Genomic DNA, 22,962 nt, shown 5'->3' on the forward strand with positions numbered 1-22,962 from the left:
TCTGTCTATCAGTCGAGATCCCTCCTGTATCTGTTTATATATAACCATTTACAGTACAGAGCTTTGCATACTTATGCATTGCTCCCGGACCGTTGCCGGGATTGGCTTAGATTAGGTGCGACTTCTAACCCTTGTCTTTGTTTGCCATTCTTCAGACAATTCCCAACTCTGTGCAGTTGGTTGTTTTGTCGCGCGAGCCGTTTGCGGCAGCTTCTTGAGACATCTTTTCACGCTGGATTGTTGAAACGATCAAGTCAGTTGGTGATGATGTTCTCCTTCTGACACTAGGCCGAGGGCCCATGATACTATAGTATCATTCTTCTTGGGCTCTTTCTATGGAATCGTCGTATACGACATCTTGAGGACCGCATTATTGACGCTCTTCTATTCCTTCACTTCCTTGCTCTTAAGGACTTTACTTCGCATGAGGCCTTAATTTGCCTCCTCTGTCCTTAAGGCAGCGGCCTTCGTGTCTTCATCTCCCTATTTTTTACGCACTTCTTAGTCTAGACATGCCTCCCTTCACGTTGAATCCGTGTTGGTCTAGCAAATCAAATGAGTATATCCCAGTTATTGATAGTAAATTATGAAAATACTTACCATGATTTTCTTATTTACGAGATAACTGGATATACCGTAAGTAACGGTGTATTAACCACACCCGTGTATTAACCTCACCCCCAACTTTGGACTAAAAAAAAAAAAAAAAAAAAAAAAAATCCTTCTCACATTTACATGCATATTTGAGGTACGAAGAAACAAAAACTAAGTTAAAGATTTCAAAGTATTCAAAGAGATTACCGGTATGCGGAAATCTGCTGTTCTTGATCAATTCATCTACAAAATAAAGAAATTGGCATTTTTTCCAGTTGTTTTACGGCTTTGTGCCGTCTCTCTCATACGTGGTGCACGATGTACATGGTATCTTATGAAAAGCAAACAGGAAAGAAAAAATAAGCTGGCGCGAAACGGGACTTTGAGGGGTTAAAATGAATAGCGCCAGCTTAAGTCGCACTAAAACCACAATACAACGCAAGCTAGCTCTCGGCTCTTGCTCAGCTGTGACAAATTATTACCGAGAATGCTTGGCGTCTCTTTGAACTTAGCCAGGGAACTTCGCTGCTTTGAATCGAGAATAAAGTCGAAATTAGTGTCATGAAGGTCGGTGCATTTGTAATGGACACTATTTGATTAAGATCATAATAATCGCTTCCCATTACCCGCGGCTCATACCCCTCTAAACGACATTGCCCTGGGCGGCTACGCCCGGCCACTCGATGTGTTGTGAACTGGCAGACTTCTTACATGTTCGGGAGGGGTTACGCGGGCGGGCTCAGACCCGTCACCGTGGATAAACCGCACCCCCGACTTTTGCTTATATCCCGCCGAGAAAAAGGTGCGGTTAATACACCGTTACTTACGGTACTTATTTGAACCCCCCCACCGACCCCTCGCCTTGCATGGCAACATGTCCTGCGTTCAGGCTCATAAGAGGAAATGGACGCCTATTTGCGTGATGATCTTAGGAACGTGCGTGCGTAGGGAGATGCTGCGCGTGCGCAGGAAAAACTGTGTACTTTTATTCGGCGTGCAAGTTAATCGTAATGAACTAGCAAATCAAATGAGTATATCCAGTTATCTCGTAAATAAGAAAATCATGGTAAGTATTTTCATAATTACTATTATCAATATTGTCATTACGATGATCCAATTGTCCTTTTGCGTGAATACAGTTCAGCAGTATGGGACTCATAACATCAGCTGCCATGCATTGCTGGAACAGACAACTCCCAGTGACACAGCATATTACCCTCGATGCACTGGACACGACACCTATTCAGCAAAGCAATGTGATTCCCTCGGCTCATGTTGGTGTGTAAACCCAGATGGAGTGCACATAGCTGACAATGGGATGGCAGCAGATAGTACCGAGTTATGTATCGCAGGTGGGTCATGCACCTAAACAGTTAGAAAAAGGATTTTCTACACTTTTTTATTGTATACCTCTTTGGATAGTTTAGGAGGGTCATGCACCTAAACAGTGAGAAAAAGGATATTCTACACTTTTTTACTGTAAACCTGTTTGGATAGTTTAGGAGGATCATGCACCTAAATAGTGAGAAAAAGGATTTTCTACATTTTTTTTTACTGTAAATCTGTTTGGATAGGGCGTTTCACAAAGAGTTGAGTGACTGAAGATCACACTTAAATTCACAGTTGTGTGTGGTATGAAAGGCATCACCCATTGGTCAATTCATGCTACTGTGTAATAATACATGAGATTGTGTGTTACATATCTTGTGCACATTAGCATGGCTTAAAGTCACTCTTAACTCTTTGTAAAACATCCCCTTTTCTTTTCTAAATTTGGACTCCTGAAAAGGCCCAATTCCCACAGGCTTCGTACAGGAGTCAACAGGTTTTTACAGCCAAGTTGAATTACATGTAGGTTCAATCTCAGTGTAGACTTGATTTCATAGTGGGCTGGAATTGAGAATTCATGTATTGTGAAATTCACTGACCTTGACCAAAACAGTGGCAGTGTTGTAGTCAATGCCAAACCCCCCAAGGCCCAGGTTTTAATACCCAAGGCCAAGGCATGGAAACCAAAGGCCAAGGCACTACTACACTGAACAGTGGTGTTCTGATTCTTGTGCAGTGTACCATATTAACCATAGTCAGATTTCATGCATAAATCAAGCAGAAATAAACACTAATGAAATACACAATGAAACTAATAACTGTTGCTGGTGACATCTGTAATTCAGAGGGGTGCAAATTTGTCCTAAAAATTTGACAAGCCCAAAAAAGGTCATCAGTCCAAAATGAAGGATGATTCGTCTCCTGAAGAGCTTGACAGGCAAAATATGAATGCTTTTACGTGGTGCACCATTATATTTTGAAATTTTACTGGGTGCGTCCACATTTTCTGCCACCCCCTTGATCTCCGCCAATATAACTACATGAATCTGCTACGCCCACTCCCTCAACGTTAGGGAAATGCTCAAAATGGGGGCCCTTGTTGATATTTTTCATTTTCGTATAACATCAACTTTTCATTTTTCTTTGATTTCACATTTGTAGCCCCCTGTCGTCAGGAGCTTGAATCCAACCGGGAAAAGTTTGAACTGGGCCAAACTGTGACCTCTAACCCTTCATGTGACCTCCAGGGCATGTACATACCTCAGCAGTGCACCATAGACGGTGCCCAGTGTTGGTGCACTGAACCAGATGGTACGATGATACCCAACACCAAGACGCAGAGTGGAGGATCTGTCACCTGCTGTAAGTGGGCCCTATAACATGAAGCTTAGCGATGATCTTTAGACTGATTTTTACAATTGATTGTATTTCATTGTGTAGGGTTGTTCAGGAAAATCAGTGCCTTGATCGATCATTTCACCAATACAAGCTAAAAAAATATTCTTCTCACATATCAACAACCTAGGTTATATTTATGTTTATTTCATGTGTGTGTACTGATCAATACGAAGAGACCCTATTATTGACCCTAATAAAGCATTTTCTGGTACGCAATATTAAACTATCTTTGTAAAACTGTGATGTTTTCTATTTACTGTGCCATCTTTGTGGGCTGTGATTTGTGTGGATCTGTATTTTGAGAGAATAAAAAGTACCTTCATTAAAAGTGAGACACTCTACCTTTGGGCATGATAAATATCCACATCAGTGCTTTTCGTGTCGTGTACACGTATAATAAATATGTTCATTGACTATAGCCACTAATTTTACTGGGAAGAGCATGTGAGTTGGTACATATAATCGTAATTTGGTTTCTTTCATTTCTTTGTAACATATACAGTGGCAGCTTGTGGCAACAGACAGGCACTAACCACCCAGTCGTGTAACTCGGTTATTCCATGCCCTCCCAATTACACCTGTAACTTCATGACACCTTCCAACCATGGAGTCTGCTGTCGTCCTTCATAAGGTAAGCATAGATTAAATTCTTGTTCTTTTTTGTTAATATGAATATATTCATTTGTAAATAAAAACCTTTTCAGATTGCAATCTATTTGTTGATATGTTTTATAGTATAAAGAATTGATCCAGTTTGATTCAATTCTACATGTATCTATCAATAATGTACCAATGCAGTCTCACACTCATTTGACTTTTTGGGGAGTGTAAGAAAAAAACAGGCGGCATTCCCTTCAGATCTTGTCCAATTACTTCAGGGTTTCCAACTAGAAATTGCTAAATTGATGAGAGCAAATGATCTACATGATCCTTCACAGCAGGTGTAACAAATAGAATGTGCTTAATATTAGAAAATGTCTGGTTTTTTTTTACATAGTCTGCCATAATTGGACAATTTACTGTCTTCTATATATATACTTTTTTTCTCTCAAAATACAGATCTATGAAAAATCCCAGTCAACGATCAACTTGATGTCTCATTTCCTTGGAGTGGGAACTTTATCTTAGTTTGTTCAGATATACATAGACTCTGTTGCAACAAGAAAGGACTGTTTTTGTCTGTGGAATACTTTGTTAGCACAAAATGTATGGTTTTTTTTCCTATTCTACACTTATTATGAGTGACCTCATTTTGTAATATTCTCAGAAGTGTAGCCTATATTTGTATGATATACATACCACATTATTGTACTTTTCTTTGTACATAGCAATGTCAGCAAAATACCAAGAAGTTTCAGCAGTATAATTAGCGATAAGGAAACTTCTCAAGTAGATCATTGAGCTAAATATATACGTATGTCATGCTAATACACTTCAGGAAAATACAAGGTATTGTAATTTGAACAAGGAGAATATATTTGCGATGTTGGGTCTGGTCTTCCTTAATAGTGGATGAAAAAATAGTCAGTCCTGCCAGGAGTTATTCACTGACAGCAAAAATCAATTATAAACAGCTCTAGACCAATCAAATCTCTTGGAATTGGTTGTTTCTCTCTTAAAACTGATATCAGCTGGAAATCAAAACTGACAACCTGATTTTAACATAGTGAAGTGAATTCTATAATTCCTTTTATTTCTTTTTTCCCCAATCTGCCCAAGCCAAGTTTTTTTTTTCCCTCAAACTTTCTTCCTGCAGATCACTTGAAATATTTCCAAGAAGTATGAAATGAAAATGTTCAGACACAATTTTCCAACGTTTCCATCATGTCGGTCACTTTATTACTGCATTACATTAATGCACACAGGTCGTCAAGAATTCAGCTTCTTTCCTATGCACTTTAACACTTGTTAAGGTTATAATGAAGTAAAGGTTAAAAGATGAAAGATTAAACCTTTTAGGAAATCCCAGTGTACACTGACGAGGAGAAATTGTCAGAAACAAGTGCTTGTTTATTTGAGTTTTTGATCATTTTTCAGCTGGTTTCTTGGTGTACCTTGCTAGATTTATAAGGGTTTCAGGGGGTATCACACTGAGTGGAGAATGGTTGCAAATGTAGCAATTTTCGTATTTTTCCACGTTTCAAAAAGTTGCAAACAGGTTTTCCTTTGCAAATCACATTTCCTTCAAACTCTAGCTATTGTTTGCAAAATGGTTGTAAGCCTTTCAAAACGGGTGTAAGACAATGTCACTGAAATTCTTTTTGATTCGCTAATGCTTGCAACATTACCACATGACCCTTTTATAAAATCGACCTACTAAGCAAATGTGCTTCAAATGTTTGTGTACTTGCTATTTAGTAGCTCTTCATGTTGCAAAGAAATGTTTGCAAATGTTTGCAACACTAATCAGAAAAGATGGCAAATCCAAAACCACTACAACTGCAAGCATTCATTTGTCCTTGTGAAATATTCCAACATTCTTTGTAAAGTCCCTTCTATTGCATGAACAACAAATACTTTCATATCATAAATTACTTGAAATTCAGTTTGATTTCATCACCTTGTTATTCTTGGAGAGTTCTTGAGATATTTATAACAAGCTTTGTATGGACAAATAAGCCTGAAAATGAAATTCAGAATTGGCTGAAATCAGCATTATTATAGATGTACATGTATGTAATAGCCTGTACTTGCCTTTCTTTTGTATTTACCAGTTGATTGTACTTGCCATTTTTTATGAACATACGAGTAACTCAAATAAAGTTGCCAACTATGGTATGAACAAAAATTAATGAATTGAAAACACGTCTTTGATTTTGTTGGTCTGTTTACAAGTATTAGATAAGCCACAATCTCATAGAAGACTTGCCCTTTCCAGGAAATATCTAAAATTTCCTATTAGCGTTTGAAACCGGTTAAAGTGGCTACAAGGCACATGAATGGACATCTCGGATGCAGACAGTTGGTGAATATGTACAACAAACTACAAAAGTATATTACATTATCAAAAAACAGGAGACAATGACAGAGACTTGACCAGTGTCATAACTTTTTGACCGTTGGTGTTGCTTTGACCACTGCCTCTCTGGGTTTGTCTTTCCTGAGTTCCCATATCTGTAATAGGAGAGAGAATAATATACGATTTCATATTTGATTGCCAGTTTTAGAGCTTTAGGTTTAGTAGGGATCACTCATGCAAGTATAAGAACTCATAAGTTACATGTATACCAGATGAAAGAAGAAAAGAAGGAAGACGTGCTGTGGTGATGTGTCTTTTGTCAATTATATTTGTGATTTAGTTAAGATGAATCATCATTAATTCTTGGATTCGTTTATCTCTGAGAAGCACTGTATATGTTCAAGAGTACAAGGGCATTTTCTAGTGTCACATGATGGTAATGATGATAATGTTGATGATGGTAATAGTGATAATAATGATGGTAATGATAGTGATGATGATTGACAATGCTAATGATGGTGGTGGTGGTCATGACTGATGATGGTGATGATGATAAAGATGATGATGGTGATAATGGTATGATGAGGATTATGATGATGGTGGTGGTGGACATGATGATGAATAATTTGACAATGATTGTGAAGATGATGATGGTGGTGATGATGATGAAGATAAAGATGATGTTAGTGATGGTGCCAGTGGTGGTAATGATGACGATACCTCAGCTGATCTATGATCTATCAACAGAGCTTTTGAGACAAACGGCACTCTTCTGCTCATTCATTCCCTTTCCTTTGACAGAATTCAAGAAATTACTCTCAACCAGTAACCCAAGACCAGCTACAAATGAGCAACAATACTGCTCCAATTGCAAACTCTGATCTAAATTAAACCTAGTTTGTGAGGTAGTGCTAAGAAAATTTATGATACTCACTTGTATGTAAGCCTCTGAGAGTGTGATCAACTGTGGGAGAATATCTGCTACGTGAAGGTCTTGAATTTCAAACCACTTCCCTGTAGGCTGTAAGAAAAATAGTTCCGAAGTTCAAGTAACTTTTCAAACCATTAAAGAATATTCATAGCAGTGTGTGTGTGTTTCTTATTTTGATTTTATTAAACAAACGTACAGTATCGACCAGTAGTATGTCAACATGTGAAACACATGAAAGAGAGAATAAAAAATATGCCGTAGCTGAATTTTGGACCTCAGACTTCATATATCTAGACAGGTAAAATCCCATTGGCCACATAACACAAAGTTAGCAATTGATCGTGGAGCTGATGTGAATGATAGATAATACACAATAATCAATGCAATCAATCACAGACACCACCCCCCGCCCCGTTGGGTGTTTCATTAAGCTGTTTGTAAGTTGTGAATGACATTACGTGCGACTGATGACTCTTGCTTGTGTTAAATGATGGAAGTATATCCTAGGCAAGGTATTGACTTTAAAATAGCACCCAAGAACATGTTCAAGTTTTGTTTAAAATTCATGGGGAGCATTTCATTAAAAAGTATTTGCTCTCAACCAATCAGGTGCAAGGATTTCAGTAGCATACAGCACCAGTTAGTGAAAATCAATTTTTTTGTCTTATATTTTTTTGTGATAAAATGCTCCCCTAAACCCAGTAACATGAAAGTTAAAGGACAAGTCCACCCTTACAATAAGTCAATTTGAATAAAAAGAGAAAAATCCAACAAGCATAGCACTGAAAATTTCATCAAAATCGGATGTAAAATAAGAAAGTTATGATATTTTAAAGTTTCGCTTAAGGACGTTCCACAGTTGAAGTGAAATCCATGTCATTTTCACCAAACTTTGCACATAGATACTTAAGAACCTTAATATTCGAAATATGCAAAAAATTAACATAGGTCCATGTGCTTGATTTTTGTCTCACCTGCATAGCAGAGTGAGACTATAGGCGCCGCTTTTCCGACGGCGACGGCGGCGGCGGCGGCGTCAACACCAAATCTTAACCTGAGGTTAAGTTTTTGAAATGACAGCATAACTTAGAAAGTATATGGACCTAGTTCATGAAACTTGGCCATAAGGTTAATCAAGTATTACTGAACATCCTGCCTGAGTTTCATGTCACATGACCAAGGTCAAAGGTCATTTAGGGTCAATGAACTTAGACCATGTTGGGGGAATCAACATCAAAATCTTAACCTAAGGTTAAGTTTTTGAAATGTCATCATAACTTAGAAAATATATGGACCTAGTTCATGAAACTTATACATAAGGTTAATCAAGTATCACTGAACATCCTGCATGAGTTTCACATCACATGACCAAGGTCAAAGGTCATTTAGGGTCAATGAACTTTGGCCGAATTGGGGGTATCTGTTGAATTACCATCATAACTTTGAAAGTTTATGGATCTGATTCATGAAACTTGGACATAATAGTAATCAAGTATTACTGAACATCCTGTGCAAGTTTCAGGTCACATGATCAAGGTCAAAGGTCATTTAGGGTCAATGAACTTTGGCCAAATTGGGGTATTTGTTGAATTACAGCCATAAATTTGAAAGTGTGTTGGTCTAGTTCATAAAACTTGGACATAATAGTAATCAAGTATCACTGAACATCCTGTGCGAGTTTCAGGTCACATGATCAAGGTCAAAGGTCATGTAAGGTCAAAGAACTTTGGCCACGTTGGGGGTATTTGTTGAATTGCCATCATATCTCTATAAGTGTATTGGTCTAGTTCATAAAACGTGGAAATAAGAGTAACCAAGTATCACTGAACATCTTGTGCGAGTTATAGTAGTTTTCAAAATCAGCACTGCTGCTATATTGAATCGCGTGATGCAGGTGAGACGGCCAGAGGCATTCCACTTGTTTGCTGTAGAGCTTCAAAGTTCACCCAAATTGATGTTCTTAAGAATTGCGCATTCAAAAGAATTTGGCATTTTTAGACCTCGCAAGAATACTACAATGAGTTTAAACCTCTATTACTCAGTCAAAATACATGAAAAAGTCATCAAATTTCGCGAGAGAGTTAATAATTGTATCATTAGAATGGAGAATCTATTTATGGTGCTATTTGTTTGCAACTTTAAGTCTAACAGCACAGTCGGTTCTTAAAAATGGCGTAAAAGATAAAAACACAATCTCAAAAATGTGAAATTTCAATAACAGACTACAAAAGTACAATAAATGCTGCACTTTATTCAAAATCCATGTCATTTTCACCAAAATTTGCAAGGTTGTAGAGAAAGCTATACCTAAGAGGTACAAACATTAAAAAATAGGGGTTCATGTGCTTGTTTTCAAACTATCAGCATTTTTATTAGAGCAAATGTGCTTTTTAAAACACCAAAAATGCGCCAAAAGCTTTGTATATATGTGAAGAAAAATCAAAACCACTCTACCATTTATTCAAACTCGGGGTCATATTCGTGATTCTTGGCAGTACTGCAGAGTAAAGTATTTTGAAATTGTAGAGATATTTTTTTTAATGATCCATGGAATAATTCCAGTTTTTTAGCTTCATAAAATAACGCATCGGATCTGCAGTTAGGGTGCAGATGATGAGAAAAATCAGCTCATACCCACAGCTAATTAATCACCTGTTCATCCATTGTGACGTCAGCGCGCAGAGTGTTAAATATGCGCAGATCATAATGCGCACAAACATAACTGTGGAACGTCCTTAATTTCACAAAACAGTTATATGCACATCCTTGTTGGTATGCAAATGAGGAGACTGATGACATCATCCACTCACTATTTCTTTTGTATTTCATTATATGAAATACTGAATATTCTAATTTTCACCTCATTGTCAAGTGAAACAAAGATTGATTCCTCCCTGAACATGTGGAATTAACATTATTTTAATACTATATGGGTCAGTCAAATCTGTAAAAAATGAAAAATTGTATAATTCAGACAATAAAAAACAAAAGAAATAGTGAGTGACATCATCGACTCTCATTTTCATGCAGTAAGTTGTGCATATAACTATTTTGTGAAAAATAAGCAAAACTTTAAAATGCCTAAACTTTCTTATTTTACATCCGATTTTGATCAAATTTTCAGCATTATGCTGGTTTGATTTTTGATTTGACTCTATTTATTCAAATCAACATTTTTCTGGGATGGACTTGACCTTTAATAATTGATTATGGGGCTGGTGTATATATTTGATCATACACAATCAATGCAATTAATCATAAAACTCAGCCCCTGCAATTAATAGCTAAGCTTCATGACACAGGACTCGTTATTGGATAGGATCTTGAAGGAGCTTACCCGATGGAGTACATGGACTTTGAACGTCCCCTTGCCCCTGCCTGGTTCACCTTGATGGACGATGTTGGCTACCAGGTCATAGGTCGTGTACTTGTGGGCTGCTAGTACTTCCGGGTCATCCGGTAGCATTTCTGCAAGATCAATGTTCCTGTAGTGGCCAAAGCAATGCAAACATACTTAGATGAGCTTCTGAACTTCAGATTCATGCACTCTAAAGACAAACCCAATCATAACGTGGAGGGGGTTTACGGTTCACCATGTGTAATAAGAAGGAAGAGGAAATTAGAGGTATTCTTTTCTTGAAAGTGAGTGAAGTCCTGAAAAGGCCGTCTTAACGAGTGAAAGACGGACAATCAACCTGCCCGAAACGTCGAGTAACCTTTCTTCACTTCAACCTGCTACAACTCAAATCATTGCTACTCAAGCCATATTCATCTCATCTCATCTGGTTTACAGTCCTATTTAGGACTTCACTTACTTTCAAGAAAAGAATACCTCTAATTTTTTCTTTTCACATGGTGAACCGTAAATCTTCTCCACATTATAAACTCCACCATGCAAACCTACAAAGATCATCCAAGCCAAATCATGATGTAAATCATATTTGAGCATTCTTCATATTGGCTGAAGTTTGCGGATACACCATTTATACAATGTGGTACTGACAGTGGTTGTGGTTTTTTTTTTCACTAAAAGTTCTAAAAAGATATACATATTTCAAATTGTCAAATCTTATTGGAAAGTGCAGATTTTCGATGTAGTTTTCATGCTCAAAGCATGTCACCATCGTATGCATAAAATTTGATAAAGTACAAACATTTAGTGTCGCATGAAAGGTCTATGATCTTGATGAGATACACGTATCATTTAGGATGCAACCATTTGAAACCTATTGGTTTATAGAAAGAAAGCATTCTTCAGAACTTGGTAGAATGTAAAGTTATCGGTGTGTTTCACTTTTCCTAAGACATACAAGACAGCACTGGCCATGATTAAGACTGAACAATGCATCCGAAGCAAAGGGAAGAATAAGGATTAATCAACAGACGTACAAGTGTGATCCCAGGAAGACTGGTGCCCATCTCACAAAGAGTTACAATTGATCCGATCAATCGCAACTATGGAAAGCCAGCAACATCAACATCTAAAATACATGCTTGTTCAAAATGTTTTCTAGAAATGATGTATTTTCATACATTCACTGTTTTCTTTACAATGCAGTATGCTACTCTTTGTTTTAAAAGGGCAATGAGCGAATTTCCTAAAGAAAAAATTAGGACATTGATGAATTTTCAAATACTTGAGATTGATTGGATCAATCATGACTCTTTGTAAGACGGGGCCTGCAGTGTAAATGAGGTTTGTAATCACTTTGAAAGAGAAACACTGATTAATGAATGGTTTAGAGAGCACTTTGGTCGACAATACTCTCAGGATAAACATGTACGAGTGACGTCACAATAAGGGCGCGCAGGTATTATGAAATGCACAAATTGTTGAACAAGCAAAACCCCATGGCTCTGTAATAAATGAGGAACTCACTTTACAGGAAAGTTGACGATCGTGGGGTTTTTCTCGACAAAGAATGTATTCTTGGTGAAACGCTTCATGCATAGGATGAGGTAAGGTGGAAGCTTGGTTAACTGGTAACGTTTGATGAAGGATTCCTTGTATGTCTTGTACTCCTGTAAAATAAAAGGAAATAGTAATAATTAGAATCTGCTTTTGTTCATCAGGAGTCTGTTTCATGCCTAAGAAGATGGGAGGGGACCTGATTCAGCCCCCCCTTATAATCTCGGCTGTCGATCGTGCGATCGCTAAAAAAATTGGCACGCGCGTTACCCATGGCATAATCTACAAGACTATTAGATCGAATTTTGCAAAAAATCTCATTGCTAATCAATTATGCTAATTTATGCATAAAATCAATGCTCATTCTAATTAACTAAGTAATGCCCCTAAAATGCAAATTTTTGGTTTACAGACTCTTTATAGGATTCCGCCCCCCCCCCTGAGATCTCGACCTTCAATCGCGCGAGCGCCACAAAAATTTGCACTAAGGTAGTGTGCGAAAAAATCTACAAGGCTGTATGGTTAATTTTTTTTTTAATAATAAGATTTTATATTTAATGAATTAATTTTGCTAATTTATGCATGACATAAAACATTTGCTTTAATCAACTATCTTACGGGCCAAAACTGCTCATTTTTTTTTCACAGACTCTTTGTAGGATCTTGATCAAATGAACTTTAAAAAAAAGATTGGTATCGCAATTCTTTTCTTATGCATTATATTGTTTTTTTTATTTCTTATGTATTTCTTTGTTTTTCAACTTTTTGTTTTTTTGATGGAATTGTTGCAGACTTAATTCTGATCATAAACAAGACAAAATTAATTAAGTTTAATCAGTAAAAGTAGAAATAATGATACATTTATGAATTTTGGATAAATACACAATTTGCATTGGATTTGTACTCGAATTCACGTTTTTGAGCAATTTTGGGTCTGACATGCACTTTCATAATGTTGCGTACATTTCGTAACCGCGTACCCGGGCATCGCAAATTTGGTCTCAAAAGTTGTGCGAGATTTGAAAGCAAAAAGCCAGCGAGCGGCGCGATTAAAAAATTTTGCGCAGCGGATTTATTGTGAAAAAATGTAGAGGGGGTCGCCCCCTCCCTTTTCGAGTTAAGCAAAGGGGGAAGGACACAAAGTGAGAACCTACCTTCTCAGTCTGTCCATCAAACTTGGCCAGGAGTGTTGCGAGAGGAACCTGAGGAATGATGTTCTGTTCTAGTTCATCCTTGAAGAGGGGTGCAGGAGGAATGTCAAGCGATAAGAACAGGAACGGCTGGTCTTGCTCTGTCTCTATAATACATAAACATGCACGTAAAGTAATATAATAATTCGTAATAATCACTGTATGAATCAAAAGAGAGCTTTCACACTGCAGACCTGCAAGGGCTTCTTCTGTGAACACGCAACATGGGGGCATCATGGTCTAGTGGTTACGACTATCATGTGTTCCAATCCCAGCCATGGCATGTTTTCCTTCAGCAAGTAATTAACCCACATTGTTCTGCAATCAACCCAGGCAAGGTGAATGGGTACCCGGCAGGATTAATTCCTTGCATGTATCAAGTATCTTCAGCAGCTGCAGCTATACATGAAGCCGTTGTAATATATAGTGCACCACTGAATGGGCAACTAGATGATCGGCACCTCATAAATGCTACATATTATTGTTATAATTACATACACATATACACAAGTGCAACTCCTCAAACTAATGAGAGCAAAATGTAATAAGTATTGACCTTATAGACAATGGGAAATTGCTGATTGGTCTACACATACTTCATCTATACTTTCCGTTCAGTCTCGTCCCACATACTGTAGTGTAAACCTACTTCATCTACTAACCATGATTTGGTGTAATTACCATTTAGCCCATTAACTATTTTGTCTAATTTTCATTAAGGCTCCATTTCATCTAATATCCTCTTTGCCCAACACACTTAGTGTATATGATTAGATGATCAACAACGCTGCCAACCCGAATGAGAACATTTCAGTGGTTTAGAAGCTGAAAAATTTGTATTTTAGTGAAGAAATCAGTATTTTCAAAGAAATACCACACATAAAGCTGAAACTTAAGAAATCTGTATTTTTAATGAAACTGTCAGTACTTTTCTCAGTTTTCAGTACCAAGTATTGAACATCAGTATTACTTGGCAGATCTGGGGCCCATTTCATAAAGGACTTGCAACTGTTGTAACTTTGCCATTAGGCAACTGCCATGGTAACCTTGATTTTGATTGGCTGCTGAGCCCTGTTACCATGGTAGTTGCCATTATGGCAAAGTTACCAGTTGCAGTTCCTTTATGAAATGGGCCCCAGGATTAATCATGTCAATTCAACTGAATTCAATCATTTTAGTATTAGCCTGGGAAATCAATTTAGGTCTTTGTGAAACCACTCCCTTACCTTTATATTCTTCTGTCTTGAGAAGCTTGGTCCTCTCTTCATCGGAGATATCAGCAGGAAGCACCTTCCTGGTGAAGATCTTCATCCTTCCCTGGAATGTCTTGTAGACGATACTGCTGTTTGGCTTCTTGGTGCCGGCCAGTGAGGCGTGAAGAGCGTTGATGAACCAAGAGAGCACTTCCACAGGATCACCTGATGAGTAGAGGGTGATTGTGAGTCTCAAGATTACAAAGCAATTCACCAAGTTATACATGTAAATGAACTTATCAAACAGCATTATGGCTGAAAGCTAGTATGAAGATTATCAAAACACTGTGATCATCATTATTATCTTAAATGGCATTTCAACAAAGATCAAGTTACAAAAAGCTGGCAAAAAGAATAAAGTAAAATGACTATGACAGTGCATAAACAAAAACTCTTTAGTAAATTGCAGATAAGTGTACATGTGGTCTCTTCTCAATTGGTCTACCCCTACTTTGTCTACATCTAGTTTGCTGTCTAACCATCTTGGGGGTGTTTCACAAAGACTTAAGTATGACTTATGATTCGCACTTAAATGCTGAGTTGTGTGCGGTAGAAAAGGCATTACCGCATTGGTCAGATCATGCAAACAGGACGTGCACTACTGCGTATTGATCAATAAGATTGTGTGTTGCATATCATTATCATGTACATGTCAGCATTAAGTGCGACCTTAGTCATACTTAAATCTTTGTGAAACACCCCCCTGGTCTAATTGCCACTTGTGTTACCTATTTACCATTTTGTCTAATTTCTATTTAGACTCCAGCCACTTTGTCTAATATCCACCATGTCTAACACCGTTAGTCTATATATTATGATTCCATGAACTGGATTTGGACCAAATCTTCATTTGGCAAAGTGGAAATAAGACCAACTTGGCATTAAACTAAATGAGACTTAGACACACATGGGTATTAGACCTAGAGCGAATGGTGAATAGACTAAATTGTTAGTAAACCAGACAGTTTTAGCCACATGGTATTAGATTAGTTTCTGAAATGTAGACCAAAGAGGTTAAGCCCATGTGGTATTAGACCAGTTCCTGTAAATATAAGACCAATTGAATATAGACCTTCAGTATGATATGAAGAAACCAAATGAAATTAAGTTCTGGGTCCTGTTTCATCAAGACTTGTTATAATAGAAAATTAGCAATTTCTTTTAAAATTTCTGTCAGCCAATCAGATCAAATGATTTCAGTAGCTTTAAACTGTTATTGCAAATTTGTTATTGTAACAAGTTTTATAAAACTGGCCCCTTATCTTATCTTACCTTGTTCTGTGATTTGGAATCTTTTCTTGCTGCACAGTACAATGGCTTGTAACATCTCATGCGGACTGACATGGGCTTTAAAGTTTCGCTGATTCCACATCTTACGCATTAGCTCTCCAAACCTAAATTCACCAGCAAAAGTGGACCAGACAGGCAATTAATAATATACTGCAAACTACAAGATAAGATTAAAATTATGATATAGACCTTTACAAAATACAGAGAAAAAAGTACATTGGCATTGTGCAGCAGTAAAAACACAGACGGCATAATGAAAACTGTCATGGATAACCCCCCCCCCCCCATAAATAATTAACTTGAATTTTAAGGTGTGCTGAGAATCTTGTATACATGTAAGTATCATGCATTTTTTTAAATGATGTGACCAGCCACCCTAAAACCAACAATGAATCACCAGGGAAGATTCTCTGTAAATAGCCAAAATATAAATTTGGTCTTCAAACAGTGAAAATGTAGAAAATTAGTTAATGTAAAAGAACAATTATTCCTCTTCATATAATTTAAAAAAAATTAGGGTGTAGATATAAAGACAAGAGACACTGCTTGGAAGTTGCACTGAGATTGCAGTGTGCAAATCTCATTCTTCAGCAAACTCCAAACTTCAGTCCTTGTTTTCCCCTTATTATTTGAAGTTCTCACCAAATTTCTTCAAAATATTTCAAGTAGTTGTGTTGGTTACTGTTGATCAATTTTGACAGTAATATATAATTTTAAAGCTTAAGATTAGCTTTTTGCAACTAAATAAAACATTTTATGTTTGTTCTTATAACATTTAGCTTTTATAGCAATGAGAAAAAAATTCACAGCGTCTAAAAAAAGTTTTTTCTTTGCCTCATTACCTACAATCAATAAAACAGAATCTGTATCAATTCCTCTTTATGTTCCTACAAAAAAATAGATGTAGGCTTGAATAAGACAATACATATTTTCTGCTATGGGGGTTAGAAAAACAATAAATATCTCATAGAAGAAACAAACCTTTGAGATAAGATGCTCATGATATTACCAGGTGGTAGCTTGATATCGCTGTAGTTTTCTTCACGTAAGAAATAATTCCTCATTGGCACAACATTAGATAATGCCTTCAGTAAAAATGATGACAAAGAAAAGATGAGGGAAGATGTACAAAATCAAGCCACAGGTGTAATGATAACAGTAACAATAACAATAATCTGCATTTATATACAACACATTGGAACAATGTTCCTGAGTGCTTCATAGTGCTTCTAGTTCTAGAGAATCTTCAGTTCACATTGCTTTAGTTTTCCAAATGTAAGAAATAATTCCTACTAATTCCTACGAAATATCTACCATGGTTACAAGGCTCAACAGCCTATCAGAATCAGAGATTTAATGGAAGATTCAAGTTACCATAGTAACATTTATGAAAAGGGCCCAAGATGGAGAACTGCACTTATCCTCATCATTGTCACCATCATCTTCATCATTATCACTATCATCATAATCATCATCATCACCATCATTATCCTCCTCATCATCTTCATTATCACCATCATCATCATCCTCCTCATCATCTTCATCATTATCATCATCATCCTCCTCATCATCTTCATCATCATCATTATCACCAGCAGAATCATAAAAAAAGAACAATTCTACATTGAACAGAAACCATGCTTGAAGCGGACTTACATGTAAGAGAACATTGCAGTAGTCATTCTCCTTGATGTTGTTGAGTCCGACAATACCGGCCGTGTACATGGTGGTATCATAAGCTCTGCAGGCCTTCTGGTCCTTGTCTAGCAGCCTGATCTGCTTCTTCATAAAGGTAGGCTTCAGGACATACTGTATAAGTAGAAGAATATAATGATAGTAATAATAATAATGTTAATACTATTTATCCAGGGCACCAACTTCAGTTCCAAAAACTGTTCTACCAACAGGCCCTGATTAACATATTATAGCTATAGCTAGAGCTGCGCTACCCTATTGGCATTCAAGCATTCAAGAAATTTCTTCCTACCGGGTACCAATTCACCTCACCTGGGTTGAGTGCAGCACAATCTGGGTAAATTTCTTGCTGAAGGAAAATACGCCAAGATGGAAATGGAACCCAGGTCCCTAAGATTGAAAGACGAGAGTCATGAACACCAGACTATGACACCTCCACTTGAATGAGTAAATGAGAACTGGAGAGTGTTTTGTCTTAATTTGTTGTCTGATAAGTTCTCAGATCTGATAACTTTCCATATTTTTTTTAAATTTGCTTTAAGAACAGGTGTTCGACAGTCACTAAATGTATATAATTGTTGAAACATCAGTCAGGCCCTTTCATCAAATACTCCCCAGACCATGCTTGTCGATGTTGGAGAGTACCACTGTTAACTACTGCTGTTTGTTGTTCACATAACTTAATTCCTATTTTTGCTCTATCAATGTCAGAGCTGTGTCTTTCCCACCCAGAACATCCAAGCGGCTTTTGATTACCATTTCTAACATTTCATCGAAGAAAAAAACAATGGGGAACAGGAGAGAGTTGCTGTGAAAAGATGCATAGCAACGTTATTGTGGAATTCCTGCAAAAAAAAGTTGCTTTAACTGAAACAGCTTGCACTCTTTGACACAATGTAATGCTCTAAAAAAACAAAAACAATATCACTGGCTTACTTCCATGCTTTTTATGGTGTTAGATTGTTTTTATAGCAAGTCCACAAACTAGCTGGTTCTGTAGAGCCAATTTAGTGGAAGAACCCCCCTCCAAAAAAAAAAAAAGAATAATAAATAAATTAATAAGTAATAATGATAATAATGAAATAAATGATAATAAAATGCTAAAAATTGAAAAATAAATAAACAAAAAATAAACAAATGAATAAACAAATAAAAAAAGAAATGAATAAACAAATAAAAATAAATAAATGAATAAATAGATAAATAAATAAATAAAAATACTTACAGTAATATCTTCCAATGAGGAGTCAATAATCTCATAGTTGTCAGGTAAGCAGTAGAACTTAAGTGTATGCAGGTTAAGAAACACATGATGGTTGATGTATACACTGTGTGTATATGCATGAGACTTCTGACCCCGACCTGGAATAATAAAAGAATTATAATGGTTGAGTGGGGGTCAATAATGAAGAGTCAATAACATGAGGAGTCAATAATAGAAGAGAGTCGATAACGGATAAGTGCCGAGTCAATCATCAGGAAAAGAGTACGAAGATTTACAGCTTTAAGTACAGATACAAATATAAAAGAATCACCCTCAAATTGATGTTTCTTATGTAACAGGTCAAAATGAACTGTTTAATGGAAATTCAAATATTTTCATAACTCTTAATCATTTGTCTGTAAGTGATAGATGCCTTCACAGGAAGTGCACAGGAAGTAGTAGAAAGTAGAAATATTTAACAATCTTCATGCTTTTGAAGAAGTATGATTCACACTCTTTCTGGGTAAGAGTGATGCTGAATGGTCTTTGGGTCAAAACATCACATTCCAGAGCTATGAGCTCGTATGACGTAGATAATTATGGTCAAGGTTTAGCATCTGTGAATGGAGAGTGATAACTGCATAAAAGGGAGAGAGGATTTTGCTCCAATTCACTCCTGCACTGCACCCCATTCATGGGGCAGGCAGGGAGGCTTCTTCATTTTCGGGTCAGAATTATAGGTAAGATAATTATCTTATTTTGTCGATTCTGTTAGTTTTGAATAATAGTTTATAAAGTTGGTTCGCAATGCATTTTCTATTGTTTTAAATAATACGTTAGGTTATATTAAAGTGCTATCTTTGCTAGCATAGCATGTTATCCGTCTTATTTTAAAGGGGTTTTGTGAATTAAATAGTTTATTAGTTATGCATCTGTGTTTGTTACTTCAGATGATTTTTATGTCATTTTGTTATATTTTGTATAATTACTTGTACTTGTATACTTGATTGTAGTATGTAGTTGTAAACATAAAATGTGTTCGGTTCTAATCTTATAGTGAAACGATTTAGTAAAATGATCTTTAGAGTGAAAGATTTTGGTTAAATTGATTTTGGTTATTGAATTGTTAATTCAATGTTTCAGTTTTGTGTCTTCAGAGTAAAGGGTCACAATGATTGCTTACTATGTGTAATAATTGTTACTTTCCTTTTAAAGGTATTTGACATGACATTCGTGTAGCGGGTGAGGCTCTCACCAGAGGAAATATGGTCCTCTAGGCCAGATTGTCAGGGTGAGTGGTTATCATTCATTAACCACTGTATTTCAATGTTAATTTGTTGGCATATTCTAATTATTGTTTGGTAAATTTCACTTGATGGATGTATTTCATTTATTTGTTGGAAGAGTTATCCATAACGATGGAGGAACTGAATTTGTGATTAGATGAGTTGGATTCAGGCAATATTGATTAAGTTTAATGAATGGATATAGAAAACATGTTTATCATTTATTATTACGAGTCCACTTGACGTCATATTGATGAATGTTTATCTTAGAGTCACAAGCAAATATGTGTATATTTCTATTCTGTGCATTTTTTTAAACATATAATTCTATTTAATGGTTTTGTTCTTATTGGTTTTTACAGGTTTTTTCTATCTTTTGTTCTTGTACTTTGAATTTTGTATGTAACGATTCATCGATATTAAACGAACCGAAACACAAGGAATGGTGTCGTGTGTCATCTTTCTACATCAGTTTCCGCGTGTTACACTAAAATGTAGATTAATTTTTCTAAACTACATTGTTTTTTTAATCTAAAGAGATAACTAAGGTTTTAAAACAGTAAAAATACAGATAAAATATGGGTTTTCTTACCTTGGAAGTATTTTCCACAAACAAGGCAGGCATACACATTCAAATGAGACAAGGAGACTGAACAGAGCTTCTCAAAATCAAAATCCAACAAGCTCCTGTATGACAGAAATAACAAATTCAACACTGTGAAAATAAAAAGCACACATTAGGACTCACCCTGTAAAACATATTTTTACATTTACTATGTTAGATTGCAAGTCCTTGTTTATTACCTTTCATTTTTATAAATACTTTATATAGCTCTACCAGGGACTACATATATACAACACAGTTTCATTTTACACTTCATTCTTCATTCACTTTCTGTTATTCTTCCTTGAAGAAAAAAAAATCACATGTTTTAACAGTAAAGTAGGATATCGCAGACAAGGTCAAGTCAACTTTTTTCACCTTGCCATAATAATCAACACTTTGATTGTGGGCATCAACGGAAAGACAATTGTCTCGATTCATGATTGTGACTAAATGTTGTTAGATAAAATAGGAATTTGGCATTTAGTGAAATGAGTCCAAGTTAGTGTATCAATTCACTCTTTTGTCACAAAGGTGAAATAAATCATTTTCTTTCTATATCAATAGCATGACACAGTTACATGTACATGTAATGTAGCAAGTGATGCTGCCCCATCTCTATCTGAATATAAATTCATTATATATACACAATGTCAATGGGAAGACTATCCAAAGGATAACAGAGCTATGCAGGCCATATCTTTGACTTTTCTTAAACCAAAGTTTTGTCACTCCAGCCGTGTTTCCTTTTGTAGTTCACACCTGTTTATGGTGTCCAGATAGGGGCAACTTCTGCTCTTGTCTTCTCTTTGTTGCTTTGGAATCTTAGACGGAACTGTTGAATGAAATAAAGAAAAAGTATATTTCATCACAAGTTGGTCACATGCATGTAAAAAATGTAAGAACGTTGTCAAAATCTATCTCAAACTCAAAGTTAGATTCTCATGAAAATCTTTTTCTTGCTCTATTTGCTCACTGTGGACTTACAAGTTACATTACATAACTTTTATTTTCCACCAGGGCATGTGCTGTGTCCCCTCTTAATATATACCCCTGTTATGCCCCTGCACAGACTCGTCTACAGATTTCAATATTTATAAGCATCATTGTAAAATTATGACAAAAAAATAATAAAGGCCAATAAGCCTAGACTAGAGTAGAGACTCGCGAGCGTCAGGTGACAACTCGCCTTGGATTTGCATGTACATGACCCTATTGCGACAACAGCCGTCGCGAGAGTTGGCCAGAAGAGGGGATGAAATCACCAAATTTTTCAAAAAAAGAAATGGCGAGTAGGCCTACCGATTTTATATCAATTATCAATATCATAATTCATAATCGTAGATTAATATAATAATAATTAATAATATGACAGACAGTCAAAGAAGAAGTAAGACCGAAATTTAGAGGACTTGGCTGGCATTTAACGACCAAACTCACACCCGTTTGACTCACTTTCTCAACACGAAATTAAATAGGCAAATTGCCTAGACTCTAGAGTGGTGCGAAACTGCATTAGCGCCCAATTCAATTGCAATGTGAACAGCTGCACTAGCCAACTTGAAAAATAATGGAGTGGGACCAAAGTGAATCTAAACGTTAAATTAATAATGGCTTTCCGAGGATATGAATGATACTATTGGTGAATTTTTTTTTAAATTAAATATAAAAAATAAAGATGATAAACTCAAAGAATAGATACCGTAATCATCATCACTATCGTCATCATAGCTTGCATCGACGAGGGGTCTTTTCGCATTCTGCGTGGAAGTCGCCATCTTTTCTTTGACAAGTACAAAAGCGCCATCGCCGTTCGCGTTTGTACAGATTATGTTATTTTGTATACTCAGTGTGAAAATTCCAAATAATATATCTAGTATTATTATACATCTGGGGTGGTATTCTGAAAACGTTCTTATCTTTGTTCTTATCTTTGTTCTTATCTCAATGAGATAAGAAGACGCTAAAATCATTGCAAATCGGTATTCACCAACGAACGTAGAGGGCAGCAACACACAAGCGTGTTGCTATAAGGAAGGTCAACTCGATACGCGCATGCAGCTGAGCTGCGCGCGTATTTTATTGTTCATGCCTACGAAATCAAATGCCGATCCAATACAACAACAAATTAGTAGCGATCAAAAAACGAATATGAAAGAATATGACTACAACGTATCAAAGATAACTTAAAAAATATGTTGAGGAATATACATACATATAAAAACATACTTTGATATTTAAAACTTTACAAATATAAGTTTCAAGAAACTAAAATCATTACCAAATCGGTGATTGTTGTTATCAGCGATTTCACCAGACG

General features: G+C 36.3%; 2 protein-coding genes across 2 annotated transcripts in view; one reads left to right on the forward strand and one right to left on the reverse strand.

Moving 5' to 3' along the window:
• LOC129281491 (kielin/chordin-like protein) overlaps positions 1-6,101 on the forward strand; it is a 45,447-nt gene extending 39,346 nt beyond the window's left edge. Inside the window, exons 18-21 of the mRNA XM_064113452.1 lie at positions 1,734-1,946; positions 3,085-3,285; positions 3,824-3,952; positions 4,381-6,101. Coding sequence (XP_063969522.1) covers positions 1,734-1,946; positions 3,085-3,285; positions 3,824-3,951 — 542 coding nt within the window. The 3' untranslated portion in view covers position 3,952; positions 4,381-6,101. The remainder of the gene's footprint in view (positions 1-1,733; positions 1,947-3,084; positions 3,286-3,823; positions 3,953-4,380) is intronic.
• Positions 5,138-22,640, reverse strand: LOC129282099 (ubiquitin carboxyl-terminal hydrolase 39-like). The gene is made up of 13 exons (XM_064112985.1): positions 22,345-22,640; positions 21,405-21,477; positions 20,631-20,725; positions 18,774-18,910; positions 17,510-17,662; positions 16,835-16,938; positions 15,836-15,957; positions 14,537-14,728; positions 13,275-13,417; positions 12,091-12,233; positions 10,549-10,696; positions 7,215-7,301; positions 5,138-6,435 (listed from the first exon to the last, which is right to left on the reverse strand). Exons 1-13 carry the CDS (start codon positions 22,613-22,615, stop codon positions 6,364-6,366), a joined length of 1,740 nt encoding a protein of 579 aa, XP_063969055.1. The 5' UTR covers positions 22,616-22,640; the 3' UTR covers positions 5,138-6,363.
• Positions 22,641-22,962: the final 322 nt, after the last annotated feature.

Source organism: Lytechinus pictus, chromosome 18 (genome assembly GCF_037042905.1).
Source record: "Lytechinus pictus isolate F3 Inbred chromosome 18, Lp3.0, whole genome shotgun sequence".
Classification (NCBI taxonomy): domain Eukaryota; kingdom Metazoa; phylum Echinodermata; class Echinoidea; order Temnopleuroida; family Toxopneustidae; genus Lytechinus; species Lytechinus pictus.

Bases quoted from the DNA above. Each gene is read 5' to 3' on its own strand.
- LOC129282099 (XM_064112985.1), bottom strand. From the start codon at position 22,615: ATGATTTTAGCGTCTTCTTATCTCATTGAGATAAGAACAAAGATAAGA. The intron at 17,663-18,773 runs GTAAGTATTTTT...CTACTTATACAG, and splicing joins CCTCATTGGAAGATATTACT to TATGTCCTGAAGCCTACCTT. The intron at 13,418-14,536 runs GTAAGGGAGTGG...TATGTATTATAG, and splicing joins CAAGACAGAAGAATATAAAG to AGACAGAGCAAGACCAGCCG.